The 13561-nt window shown below is 59.8% G+C and overlaps 1 protein-coding gene across 2 annotated transcripts in view; it reads left to right on the top strand.

Moving 5' to 3' along the window:
* Positions 1-13561, top strand: part of Macrod1 (mono-ADP ribosylhydrolase 1) — a 140106-nt gene that overhangs the window by 119921 nt on the left and 6624 nt on the right. For both annotated transcript variants that reach the window (XM_042675983.1, XM_042675984.1), the window contains exon 4: positions 7756-7785. In XM_042675983.1, the coding sequence (XP_042531917.1) occupies positions 7756-7785 (30 nt within the window). The remainder of the gene's footprint in view (positions 1-7755; positions 7786-13561) is intronic.

Below are 13561 nucleotides of genomic sequence, written 5' to 3'. Positions count from 1 at the left end.
ATCTCCTGCATAACTGAAGACCAATATGGAGGGACGGGGTCTGTGGGGGGGGGGGCTCTGTGTCATCTGGGGTCAGGGTCTAGCTTGGGGGCCTACCTCTCCAGCCAGAAGGGAGCCCAGGAATCCAGGCAGGAAGGGACCAAGCAGAGAGCCTCAGCCAAATAACCTACTTCGAGCTCTAAACAGCTCCATGGATGGATGGATGGATGGATGGATGGATGGATGGATGGATGGATGGTGTGTGTGTGTGTGTGTGTGTGTGTGCGCGCATGCATGTGCATTTGCCAATCCTGGGGCTTGAACTCAGGGCTTGGGTGCTGTCTTTGTGCTTTTTTGCTCAAGCCACGGCTCTACTCCTGGCTTTTCTGGTGCTTACCTGGGGAGTCAGTTGGCTTTGAACCGCGATCCTCCGATCTCAGCCTCCTGAGTAGCTAGGATGGCAGGTGTGAGCCACCCCCCAGGCTGGATGGCTTGTGTAGGGACAGGATTAGGGGGTGGATCTAGGGGTGAAGAGCCATGAGGGGTGCAGGGGAAGCTGAAGAAGAGCTGGGAACCTGACATGGGCCCACCAGGAAAGAGGAGGCCAGGGGGCCCTCGGAGAGAAGGCCCCGTGGGGCCAGGCTCCCCGGCAGTTTGGACGATCCTGTCTTGCCTCAGGAAAGGTAGCTAGAGGCTCAGCACTGGAGGCCAACAAACCCAACCTCAGTGAGGCCCAGGCTCCAGCATCAGACCAGCAGGGCTCCCAGCAGGTGACCTCAGTTTCCCCATCTGACTCTGCCTTGGTGAGCCAGCGCCCACCCGCCGGAGCTGAATAAAGGACATTGGGGGTCACCACCCTCTCCCCCCGTGGGAGCTGAGAGCGCGGGGACCCGGGACCCCGGCTTCAGCATCCAGTGCCACAGTGAAGCCGGGCTGTGGCTGGAGTGTGTGTCCCCCAAAAGTTCATGTGCTGGAAACTCATGTGGAGGGAGAGCAGACGGAGGGGCCCCCGGTGGCGGGAGTGGATGGGGATGAGGCCAGAGCTGGCCTGGGCCCGTCCAGCACCGCCCGCGGCCGCCGCGCAGCTCCGGGCCCGCAGCCAGCACCCACACCCAGACCCTGCAACCCCAGAACCGTGACGCAAAGGGACCTCAATCCCTCGAAAAGAACCCAGTCTCTGGATTTTGATATCACAACCAAACACAGTCAAGGACGGTCCCATGGAGCAGGGTTGGATTTTGGTTTTTGGTTTGTTTGTTTTTTATAAGTCGCGGGGTTTGAACTCTGGGCCTGAGCACTGTCCCTGAGCTCTTCAGCTCAAGGCTGGCGCTCTGCCACTGGAGCCACAGCACTGGTGCTCTCAGAGCAGTTTTAAGGTCCAGAGTTCCCAGGATGCTTCGGGTCGTTGACCTCCCCCTATTCCCAAAGGAGGAAACTGAGGTCCCAGGAGGTTAAAAATTCCAGCCTAAGGTCACAGCCGGGGATTTCAGGACTAGGCCTGGCAAAAATATAAAAGCAAGAACAAGTCAGGTGCCGGTGGCTCACGCCCGTCATCCTAGCTACTCAGGAGGCTGAGATCTGAGGATGGCGGTTCAAAGTCAGCCCGGGCAAGAAAGTCCATGAGATTCATATCTCCAATACCTCACTAGAAAGAGCCAGAAGTAGCGCTGTGGTCCCAGTGGTAGAGCGCTTGAGCAAAGGAAGCTCAGGGATAGCCGGGCCTGGTGGCTCACGCCCGTCATCCTAGCTACTCAGGAGGCTGAGATCTGAGGACCACGGTTCAAAGCCAGCCCAGGCAGGAAAGGTCTTGAGACTCTTATCTCCAATGAACCACCAGAAAACCAGAAGTGGTGCTGTGGTTCAAGCAGTAGAGCGCTTGCCTTGAGCTAAAGAGCACAGGGACAGCGCCCAAGCCCTGAGTTCAAGCCCCAGGACTGGCACACAAGAAAAGTCAACATAGACAGAGGTTTTTCTGCTAAGGGCTAGATAGCCTGGGTCCAGTCTCCACTCAAGGCCTCAGTTTCCCCGTGTGTAATAGGTGATGTTAGGGTGACTGTTGAGTCCCCCAGAAAGCTTGCTGAGAATGCACTTGGTGGTAACCAGCCCAAACTCCTGCCAAGCTAGACAACCTCACCCCATCCCCCCCCCCGCCCCCCCATGCCTCGATCTCCCCCCTCCCCCGCCCGGTGCTCTTCCCCCCCCCCCCCCCCAGCTGCTGCATCTCTCAGGACAGTGACCTAGGCCTGAGGGGATGAAGCTTGTCAAACATGGCCACTACTTTCCCGGCGTGAGGTGTCTTTGAAGTGTCTGGTTTTATCTTCAAAATTCAGCACATTTCACATTTCATTCCACCTGTGGGGGGCTCTAATCTAAAACGTGTCTCTGGGAACATGGATTGCCCTCCCCCATCTCCTCCCAGCCCGCCTGCAGGAGACAGGGCAGCTTGTGACTTCTGGAAACCGGAAGTCGCTCCCCTCTGTCCCCTGTGAGCCGGGGGCCCGTCCGTGTGTCACCGTGGGGTGACGCGGAGTCAGGCTGTGGCTAGCATTAGGCTCTGCAGGAGGGGCTCGTCCACCTCCAGGCCCATCTCTGTAGCGCATCCTTCCTCTCCCCTAACACCCCATCCCATCTCTAACTGACTCTCAAGGTCCTCCATGGGCTCTCCCTGCTTCCAGGCCAGTTCCTGCCTCAGGGCCTTTGCACCGCCTTCCCCTGACCTGCACCCACTCCTCCAGGCTGCCTCCCGCATACAGCAGGTCCTAGGCTATCCCTTGGAGACAGCTCCCTCCTGCCTCTCCCTCTCCACTCTCTTCCTTAGATTTCCTTCACAACCTCTGGCACTCCCAGGGCTTCGGGTTCAAGTTGCTTCTCCTCCTGCTGCCTTTGACTGTCTCAAGCGCTCTCTGCCAGAGGGCTCTGCCCATCTGTATCCCAGTGCCCGGCACATGGTAGGGGTGGGATACATCTTTGCCAAAGCTGAGGTCTGGCTCACAGGAGGCTGGGCACCAAGGCCCGTTCCTCGCCCCCATCCGGCCCGTTCCCCCCCCCCCCAGCTCCCTGCTGCTCCAGGCCTGGGGACAGGGTGAGGAGGGAGAGCTGCAGGCAGGGGTGAGGGGCGGTAGTCTCCAGGGACATGCGCACGCCCCGCCTCCCCCAGCCCAGGCAGCTGCTCAGCGCTTTCCTTGGGTCACTGGTGGCTGCCTGTCCTCCCCGCACCGTCCCCCTGGGGAGCCCTCGGCCGGCCTCTGTCTGTCCCTGAGGAGCCAGGGCAGCTGGGCCCCACCACTGCCCTGGGCCCAGGCCCTGTCGTAGGCACTGGAAGGCTGGGGAGATGGGGGGGATGTGTTTGTGGGGTCCATGAGGGTGGGGAGCTGGCTCGAGCGGCAATTCTGAGAGTAGAGGGGGCCTCCTGTCCCACTGGGGCTCACGGAGGCTCCTGGGGTCCCCGTTGGGAATATTTAGGGGGAGATGCTCTACCAGGGCCCCCCAGCCCAGCCCTGGGAGGGTTTGAATCGGGAAGCTTGGGGGGAAGAAAGAAGTGAGAACAATTGTCCTGAACCCCAGGCAGTGGCCGGCCCTTCCCAGCGCCTCCCAGCCAGAACCAGCCGCGCCTGAGCTCCACCCAGCCCCAGCTCAGCGGGCCTCCGCCTCCTAGAAAAGCCATTCCACGTCTTCCCTTATGGCTTTGTTGGCATAAAGACGCATAGATTCCTATGAGATGCTAAAACATGTTCTGTGACCTAGAAGTCCATCTTTCCTTCTGATAGTGAAAGGAATTACATTGTCTTGGGTCTCGAGGCCCAGGTCCAGCGGGGAAGCCGCTCCCGTGAGCCAGACGCATCATCCATCGCCTGCCGGGCAGAAGCAGGAAGGGACCCCAGTGCTGGCCCCCCAGCCTGCCCCCCTTCCTTGTCAGGTGCCTTTGGCCTGCTCACCCCGCAATGGTAGCCAGGCAAAGGTACCCCTGCGACAGCTCAGCCTCTGCCCCATCTCCCCCCCCCCCCCGCAGGACTGTGCGCCCCGAGGCCTGTGCGCCCCGAGGCCTGTGTACCCCCGTATACAGCCCTGCACACAGCGGGTGCTCAATTAAAACGGGTCGTGATGAGCGTGGCCAGCCAGGGCTGGGTCTGCAGCTGTCCCTGGGCCTCCTCTGACCTTTGGTGACAATTGCCAAAGCCTCAGGACCGTCCCCGTCCCTCTCCCTGGGCAGTGGCCAGCACCCCAGCCGGGAGCAGGGACACAGGCCGGCGTGAGCCCGGCTCACCCTCAAGGGCAGAGCGGGGACCGGGGGCTGGAGGGGTGAGGTGGGGAGAGACCACAGGCAGAATGCTCGGGAGGGAGGCTGAGATCCCCCCTCCCCCCCCCAGGCTTCTCCCCCGCCCCAGTAGAGGACTTAGCAGTGACTGGCATTGGGGGGGCACCCAAGGTCACGGGGGCGTGTTGGGCTGGAAGCCAGCTCATCAAGTCCAGTGGGGTGTGGAGACGGGCAGGGAGGCTGCCCCTCAAGCCCGGGCGGAGGCCAAGAGCAGATAGGGGCGGGGGCAGGGTGGTCCACAGCCCAGCCCAGAGCCTGCACCCCACCAGTGCAGCCCAGAGCCCCAGCCCCCCAGTGCAGCCCTCCCCTGTGTAAGGGCCAGATGCATCCCTGAAACCCCAACTACATAGGACGCTGAGACATAGGAAACTGAATTGCCCAGGAGTTGGTTCAAAGCCAGCCTGGACAACATAACAAGAACAGTCTCAAAAACAAAGCCAGGCTATAATCCCAGCTATTCAAGAGGCTGATATCTGAGGATCACGGTTCAAAGCCAGCCCGGGCAGGAAAGTCCCAGAGACTGTTATCTCCAAGGAACCCCCAGAAAACCAACAATGGAGCTGTGGCTCCATGTGGTAGAGTAAAAGAGCTCAGGGAGAGCGCCCAGGCCCCGAGTTCAAGCCCCACGACTGACAACAAACGAAAGACCTCTGTTGACAGGTCTGGTTGATTTTGGGGAGACCCTGTCCTTTATTCAGGCCTCATGGGGGAGGATTGGGGCCGCAGAGGGCAGAGGCCGAGTCCCCTTCCAGCAGGGCCGTGCGGAGCAGCCGGTCAGCGCCCCCGCCCCGCCCACCCCGTCACAGCTCGCTGCCAACCCATTTGGCACGGTGCCCTGCTTGGGTGGGAGCCAGCTCGTTTGCAGGCGGTGTTAATTAAGAGAGAGGTGATGGGGCCGCAGAGGGCAGCTTCCGCCAGTGCGGTCCTGTGCCAGGGGGCTGGAGACACCCCAGTTTCTGCCCACCTCAGAGATCAAGGCCAAGGCCAAGAGGAGGCCTCTGTGTTCTGCAGGGTATGGGCGGGGGAGGCTCAGATCTCTCCAAGGGAAGGGGTGTTAGGAGTGTTTCTTTGGAGTCAGACCCGGTCATGGGGCTTGAACTCAGGACCAGAGCACTCTCCCTTAGCTGCTTTGCCCCAAGCTGGCGCTCTACCACTTGAGCACAGCTTCTCGCTTTTTGCTGGTTAGAGTCTCACAGATTCTCTTGGCCCAGGCTGGCACGGAATCCTGAATAGCAAGGGTTACAGGCTTGAGCCACCAGCACCACTGTGGGACTCATCTCTCTGAACCTCAGTTTCCTTCTTTGTCAATGGAGACAGGAGCCCCACCCCGGTGGCTTTGTCTTGGTGATAAGTGGGGTCAATTGTGCCCAGCAAGCCGTCTTCCCTAGGTCAGTGGAAATGGAGGTTCCTGGGGCAAAGGCAACATCCAAACCCGGTGGAGGGTCGGCTCTGCCCCGAGCCAGCCCCCCTGCCTGCCCGCCCAGGGCGCATGTGGCCTGTTCCCATTCTCTGGGCTCGCCGTCTCCCCGCGGCCTCCACCCCTGTTCTGGGAGCACCCGGCCGCTCCTTGCCTCTCCATCTTAATTAGCTGCTTGTATTAATCTCCCAAGTAACGTGGCAACTCGCAGCCCTGGGTTTTCAGGCTGTGGAATTAATTATTCCCCAAGCGAGGAGCTGGCAGGTCTGGGAGACCAACCACTCGGACTCGCCCGACACCATTTAGCGGCGTCCACAGCCTCCGCACAAAGCCCCCTGGCCGCAGCCTGGTGGACCAGTAGGGTGGGGACAAGGTTCTGGGGGTGGGGGGCTGCAGGCAAAAAGTCCTGGGCAGCACGTGAGCCGGGAACCCCTCTACCTCACCCTCGTTTCTCCCACCTTTTGTGTGTGTGTGTGTGTGTGTGTGTGTGTGTGTCGGTCGTGGGGCTTGAACTCGGGGCCTGGACGCTGTCCCTCAGCTCTTCAGCTCAAGGCAAGTGCTCTACCACTTGAGCCACAGCGCCACTTCTAGTTTTCTGGTGGTTAATTGGAGATAGGAGTCTCTTGGACTTTCCTGCTGGCTTAGAACTGGGATACTCAGATCTCAGCCTCCTGGGTAGCTAGGATGGCAGGCGTGAGCCACCGGCGCCCGACTCTCCCATCTCTTATGGGCGCAGGCTTGGGCAGAAGGGAACCCAGGCTGACCAGGGGGACTTTGACAGGCATCCTTGAGGAGGGGCTGCCAGCTTGGTGTTGACCACATGTCAGCCACATGGGCAGGTGGGAAGGGCAGCAGCTGGGCAGATCATGATGGACAGGGCCCCTCCACAAGGGGCCGTCCCAGGGGCCAGCAGGCCTCCTCCTAGTGACCCCCTCCAGCCAGGCAGGATGCGGGGTCTCCTCCTGCCTCCAGGCCCATCTCTGAGGACCCTCTCCCTTGACCTTCATACCCACCCTGTAGGATGGGGCTGCTCTGTCCTTTTTACATGTGGGGAAACTGAGGCACGGCCCAGTCACCCACCTGTTGGACACAGTGGTCACCTGACATCTGCTCATTCTGGGCAGTGCTTCCCATACCTGCTCTCTAGTTGTTTTCTGGTTGGCTTATGTCCGTCTGTGCCCCTGGCAGCCTGTGAGCACCAGGGCCTTAGAGGGCTCCAGGATGCCTTGTGTTGGTGGTGCACGCCTGTCATCCTAGCTACTCAGGAGCCTGAGATCTGAGGATCATGGTTCAAAGCCAGCCCACACTGAAAAGTCCCTGTGAGACTCTTATCTTCAATTAATGACTAGGAAACGGGAAGTGAGGCTGTGGCTCTAAGTGGTAGAGCGCTAGCCTTGAGCACAAAAGCTCAGGAACAGTGATCAGGCCCTGAGTTCAAACTCCATCACTGACAACAACAACACAAAAGATGCTATGGGGTAAAAGTGGGGAGAAGGATGTGGGGTACACAACACCTGACATCTGACCCCACGCAAAGCTGCTCCGGGGAGCGGGCAGCTCTCGGGACTCCCCTGTGCCGCTGCACCCTACAAACCTCAGACCCTTGCCAGGCACTGGTGGCTCATGCCTATAATCTTAGCTACTCAGGAGGCTGAGATCTGAGGATCATGGTTCAAGCCAGCCCGAGCAAGGAAAGGCTGTGAGATTCTTATCTCCAATTAAGCACCAGAAAACTGGAAGTGGCGCTGTGGCTCAAGTGGTAGAGCGCTAGCCTTGAGCTGAAGAGCTGAGGGACAGTGCTCAGGCCCAGAATACAAGCCCCACGACCAACCAAAAAACCCCCAAAACCTCAGGCCCGTAAGAGGGGGCTCTTCTGTACTGCCCCAGCTCGGAGCCTGGGAGCCCCTGTGACCAAATCTAAGAACTGGGTCCTGGGCCTGCTGCTCCAGGGACCCACTGAGCCCCCCCGCCTTATCCCCCAGTCCCACACAGCTGTCCGCTCTGGCCACTGGCCTACTAACCTGCTTCTCTTTCTCTCTTGCAGCCAACAGCTCCCTGCTCGGCGGTGGAGGCGGTGAGTAGATCTCTGCATCTCGGGCTTGGGGGTGGATGGGGGTGGGGGTGTTATCCCGCCTGTCCCACTGTCTCAGCCATGCTGTCCCCATAGACGGAGCTGGAGGCCAGCAGGCTGCGCTTCCCCCCCCCCCCCCCCCCCCGACCACTCCTGCCTGCATCCTGCTCTGTGATTAGAAGGGGCACTGGAGGTGAAGTGAGGTACCACAAGCCTCACCCCATCCATGATGCATCGGGGGGAGGGTCTCAGGAAGGCCTGTTCCAGTCAGCCTCAGTTTCCCCACCTGTGTAGGCAAAAATATTTCCCCTGCTCAATATCCTAGGCTGAAACCTCCAGGGATGGTACTATGCCCAGCAGTGTCAGTGCTGGCCCACTGCAGGTGTCCAGGTGCCAGGTGGGGGGCTGGTGAGGGAGGCTGGGTCTCCCACATACCCACGCGCATGCGCATGCCGTCCTGACATCCGCTAAGAAACACGTTTCCACAGCCAGGCGCCCGGGGCTCACGCTGTCATCCCAGCTACTCAGGAGGCTGAGATCTAAGGATGGTGGTTCCAAGCCGGGGCCCCCTAGGAAGGTTTGTGAGATCCTCACCTCCAATTAACCACTAAAAAGCCGGAAGTGGGGCTGTGGCTCGAGTGAGAAAACGCTAGCCTCGAACACAAAAGCCCAAGGACAGCGTGCAGGCCCTGAGTTCAAGTCTCAGGACACACACACACACACACACACAAAAGAAAAAAAACGAAAGAAAGAAAGGAAGGAAGGAAAGAGCCAATCTCTCCAGATCAGCGTGGTCTAACTGCCAGGGTTGGGAGTCAAAGTCACAAGGTCCCTTGGGGGAAGAAGGCATCCTGCGTCCCGATGTTCCCCACGCCTGCCCCCCCCTTCCCTCCCCCCCCCCCCCAGCCCCAGCCCCCTGCCAGCCACGGCCACTGTCTGTGCATCTGGATGATTGGTGAGCCTCAGGGCAGGGGTTAATGCGCCGTGGGATAAATCCCGGGGGCCGTGTTTATGGCAACTGTGGCGGGGCCCAGGCCAGGTTTTAAAAGGGGGAAAAATAAAAGGGGCGGCGAAGGTCAGAAATAAATAAAAGCAGTGCTAAGAGCTGTCGGTGACCAGCCAGGATGCAGGATGGGGGTCTGTTTGTGGCTAGAGATGTTTTCCCTCCCCCCCCTGCCTGCGTCTCCTCTAGCTGTCCCCGTGGAGGGCACAGCCACCCAGGACGGGGACAGGAGCCTCTGATTGGCCACCTGCTGCACTCCACCCGTCTATTCCCACCCCGTGCTTCGGGGCCCACCGTGTGTGCAGGGTGGATGGCGCTTGGTGTGGGGTACCATCCTGGCTCAGACATCGGGGGACATCTGCAAGGAGGCAGCATCTGTGCTGGAACCAAGGAAAGCGGGAGGGAGGGAGCTCCTGGGGTGACCTGGGGGGCTGTTCAGTTTGAGAAAGCGGATGGATCAAAAAGGAAGATGAAGCCGGGCACCGTGGCTCACAGCTGTAACCCCAGCTACCCAGAAGGCTGAGATCTGAGGATCTGAGCTCCAAGCCAGCCCAGGTAGACAAATCCAAGAGACTCTAGTCTCCATTTAACCAAACAGTAGACGCCAAGTGGTAGAGCACCGGCCTCGAGTAGAAAAGCAAAGGGACAGCGGCCAGGCTCTGAATTTGAACTCCAGAACTCTCTTTCGCTCTCGCTCTCTCTCTCTCTTTCACACACACACACACACACACACACACACACACACACACACACACACAAATGGAGAAAACAAAAAGCTGGGGGTACAGGCAGAGCCTCGGGGGTTTTAGGAAAGTCAGGGGTCACCGGACCTGGCTGGACTGGAGGCCACCAGGGGTCCCTCCGCTTTCCTTGGGGCTCCGGGGTGAAGGCTGGAGCGGGCCAGGCTGGCCTGACAGACGCCGAGATGGATGGCTCGCGGGCCCGGCGGAAGTGGGCCCGGAGTCCAGCCTTTTAACGCCGCCAAGATTTATGGAGGCGGCGGCGCGCCGCGGGCTGTCACTCTCTAATGTGATTGGAAGGAGGTGCAGGGGACCGCGAGGGGACCGGACTGGGACCCGTGGGGCCCAATGCCTCCTGGGGATGATGGATTTGAAACTGGAGCCCTAACACCTCTCCTGCCCCTGTGCTCCACCGCACCCCCGCCTGGCTGTCTGTAAGAACCCCGGGATTCACCCCCTGGCACCCCCCCACTCCTGCCCACTTCCGCCACGCCCCATGCTAGGCCCCTTCCCTTCGTCCCTGGCGTGAGCTGGGAGATGACCGGGTGCCTGGTGTAGGCAGGGTCTCACGAGCCAGGGCGGCCGGGCAGCCGTGGCTCACGCCTGTCATCCTAGCTGCCCAGGAGGCCGAGGTCTGAGGATCGTGGTTCAAAGCCAGCCCAGGCTGGAAAGTCCATGAGACTCTTGTCTCCAATTAGCCATCCAAAAACCAGACATGGACCTGTGGCTCAAGTGATAGAGCGCCAACTTTAAGGAAAGGGAAAAAGAAGCTAAGAGATAACAGTATCCAATATCCAATATCCGCCGGGCGCTGGTGGCGCACGCCTGTAATCCTAGCTACTCAGGAGGCTGAGATCTGAGGATCGCGGTTCAAAGCCAGCCCGGGCAGGAGAGACCCTGAGACTCCTATCTCCAATAAACCACCAGAAAACCGGAAGTGGCGCTGTAGCTCAAGTGGTAGAGCGCTCGCCTTGAGCTGAAGAGCTGAGGGACAGCGCCCAGGCCCAGAGTTCAAGCCCCACGACCGACAAAAAAAAAAAAAAAACAATATCCAATATCCGCGCCCTGAGTTCAAGCTCCAAGGCAAACATACCCAAAAGGGTGAAGTTGTGGCGGCGGGTTTTGGGGGCGGGAGCACACGTTTTTGCTGAAAGCAGGTGGTGATTTAGGCTTAAGAGGGGACTGCAGCCGCTGAGGAGCAAAGAGGGGTCCTCGAAGACCCCAGGCTCAGCGACATCCCCCAGCCCTGGAGACGCCCCCCTCTTCCCTATTCCTTCCTGAGGCTCCCTCTGAGTTGGGGACCAGGCCAATGCCTGAATTCAGGACTTGGCTGAGTGCTCAAGGTGGACCCTATCTGGTGGAAGCCTTGTCGGCAAGGGGACATTGCACGTGGGCCCTGAAGGCTGAATAGGAGTTCAGGGGGCACAGCCGGACGGAGTGGCACCCAGGCAGGGCCCAGTGCCAGACTTGGTGATTATCAGGTTCCCTCGCCCACCCCCCCTCCCTCCCAACTCCCTCCCCCTCCCAGAGAGCCTTTTATTGGCTCAATAAAAAGAATTTTTTAAAAAAAGAACAAAAAATCACTCTCCTATTGTATGGGAAGAAGGGAGGAGGGCTCTAAATCAGGACAGGAATCGACAGGGCCTCTCTCCTGTTTATTAGGGCTGAAATGTTTACTTGGCGACAAGGAGCCAGCTTTCTGGGGAGATTTGTGCACTCTTTTTCAATTACCCCTCGTCTTTCTCTGCCACTTTTGCACTAAAGGGATAATAAATGTATCGGAGCGTTTCAATTATTCATCTAAATCATGACTGCGTCTGCCACGGCCAAGCCTTAGTGACAGATTAATTCAGAGCCGCCTCTTCTTCCTGCGAGGTGGTGCCGTCTCCATTGCTCCGGCAGCGCCCAGGCCAGGGTGGGCCCGACACCCTCGTGGGCACCTCTGTGCCCGGGAGAGGCCAAGGTGGCTGTGCCGACTTCATGCCTGCCACAGGCCCTTTGTACCTGCTGTTCCTCGGTCCCCCGTCACAGCCTTCCTACCTAGCTATGGCCGCCCGCGTCCCTCCATCTCTATGTAGCCTCAGCCATGTGCCCAGCACTGAGCTTGACGCTGGGCCGCAGCCCCGCCCACCACTGCTGGCATTCTGTTTCCTGTGCATTCAACTTCCACCTGCTGCCCCCTGTCCGGCTAAGGGGAGGCTTGCCGAACAGGTCAAGGCAGGAGCGTGAACCCCGGCTGGCGTCTCCTCCTCCGCGACCGCGACCTTCTTCACACACGGGTGGTCCCCAGGCCGCGGGGACTGGCTGCGTCTCTCCCTCTCGCTGTCTCTCTGCCGCTGGTCTTTCCCTCCTCTCCCTCTCTCTCCCCTCCTCTCCTGCGCTGGCTTTCCTTCTCTGTCTCTCCCTGGCTGTGCCTCTCGCTCGTGGCCTCTGTGGACAGCAGTCTGGAGGGTCCGTGGGGCCTCTGAGCCCCCAGCCCGCGTGGCCTCCCCCTCCCTCCTGTGAGCCTCAGCTGTGGACACTTCTGTGGCCCGCGGGGAAAGGCGCTCGGCTGCCCTGGTGAGCTGCGGCCTGGCTGGGTGGGCGGAGGACGCGGCCTCTGTGGCCTGTGGCCACCAGGTGATCTGACCTCATGCTGAGGTCGGCTGCCCCCCAGCCACTCTGGAGGCTGAGGGCTGAGGATTGCGGTTGGAAGCCAGCTCTGGCAGGAAAGGCCGTGAGGCTCTTATCTCCAGTTAACTAGCAGAAAAGCAGAACTAGACGTGTGCAGCTTACGAGGTACAGCACAGCCTTGTGTGGGAGAGAAGACCTCAAGTTCAAGGTCCAATACTAGCATGCACATGCACACATATGCACACATACGGGGAGAGGAGGGGAGAGGAGGGGAGAGGAAGGGAAAGGGAAATCAGATAAGGAAAGAGGAGGGGAGAGGCGGAAAGGGGAGGTCAGGGGAGGAAAAGCGGGAGGACAAGGCAGCAATGTGGCTCAGTGGTCGAGTGCTTCCTTAGTGCGCACAAGCCCTGGGTTTGATCCCTCAGTACATACGCAGAAAAAGCCAGAAGTGGCGCTGCGGCTCAAGTGGTAGAGTGCTAGCCTTGAGCAAAAGAAGCTCAGGGACAGTGCCTGGGTCCAGAGTTCAAGCCCCAGAATTGGGAGGGAGGGAGGGAAGGAAGGAAGGAAGGAAGGAAGGAAGGAAGGAAGGAAGGAAGGAAGGAAGGAAGGAAAGAAGGAAGGAAGGAAGGAAAGCAGGCAGGCAAAGCAAAACCAGGAGGAACAGCAAAGCCCCCACCCCCACCCTGCTCCCACAGGCTCACCCCATTAGAGTCACCCCCAAACTCCTCACCTCCCACAGGTCCCAGGCTCTGCCTTCCTGCTTCAGACTCGGCCTCGGCCTGGGCCGCTCCTGCCCTGCCTTTCCCACCCCAAGCTTTCTGTCAGGGCTAAAGGCGCCTTCATAGCCCATTCTCAGCGCCTATTCCTGCCCGGCCCCCTTCTGGCACCTTCCGCTTCCTCCTCCCCGGCAGAGCAGGTGTGGGGTTGCTCAGAGGTGTGGCTGGCCTGGAGGACCTGATTCTCTGGCCTTGGGTGTGGAGTGTGTGCTGGTCGTAGGACTTGAACTCAGGGCCTCACACTGGCACTTGGCTTTTTCCCTCGGGGCTGGCACTCTACCACTTGAGGCCGATGGGAGATGCGGGCCTGAGGAGCCCTTCCCCCAGGAAAAGCGCAGGCCCCCTGCCCTCTGCCCTGCCTGACCACAGCTCTGTGCATGGGTCAGACCCCTGCCCCCACACAGCACTGGGCCCGCCACCCTTGGCTCCATTTTACAGATGAGGAAACTGAGGCTCCTCACTGGCGGCCGTGGCTCGCGCCCCGCCCCCTCCCGGCAGGCAGGAAGCCGCCAGGCCCCGCACAGCTGCCCAGGGATCTTTAATAACGGGAGTGATTTTTGCATGATGAATGAGGCACGGCCGTTGTGTACATAATGAAGTCCTAATGTTTTCAAATCCCCATTTAAGGAGCTGATCTCACCCCGTAA

This window comes from Dipodomys spectabilis, unplaced genomic scaffold (genome assembly GCF_019054845.1).
Source record: "Dipodomys spectabilis isolate Male_0828 unplaced genomic scaffold, ASM1905484v1 ptg000030l, whole genome shotgun sequence".
Classification (NCBI taxonomy): domain Eukaryota; kingdom Metazoa; phylum Chordata; class Mammalia; order Rodentia; family Heteromyidae; genus Dipodomys; species Dipodomys spectabilis.
Note: the sequence above shows the minus strand (reverse complement) of the source record. Positions and strands in the feature narration are given on the sequence as shown.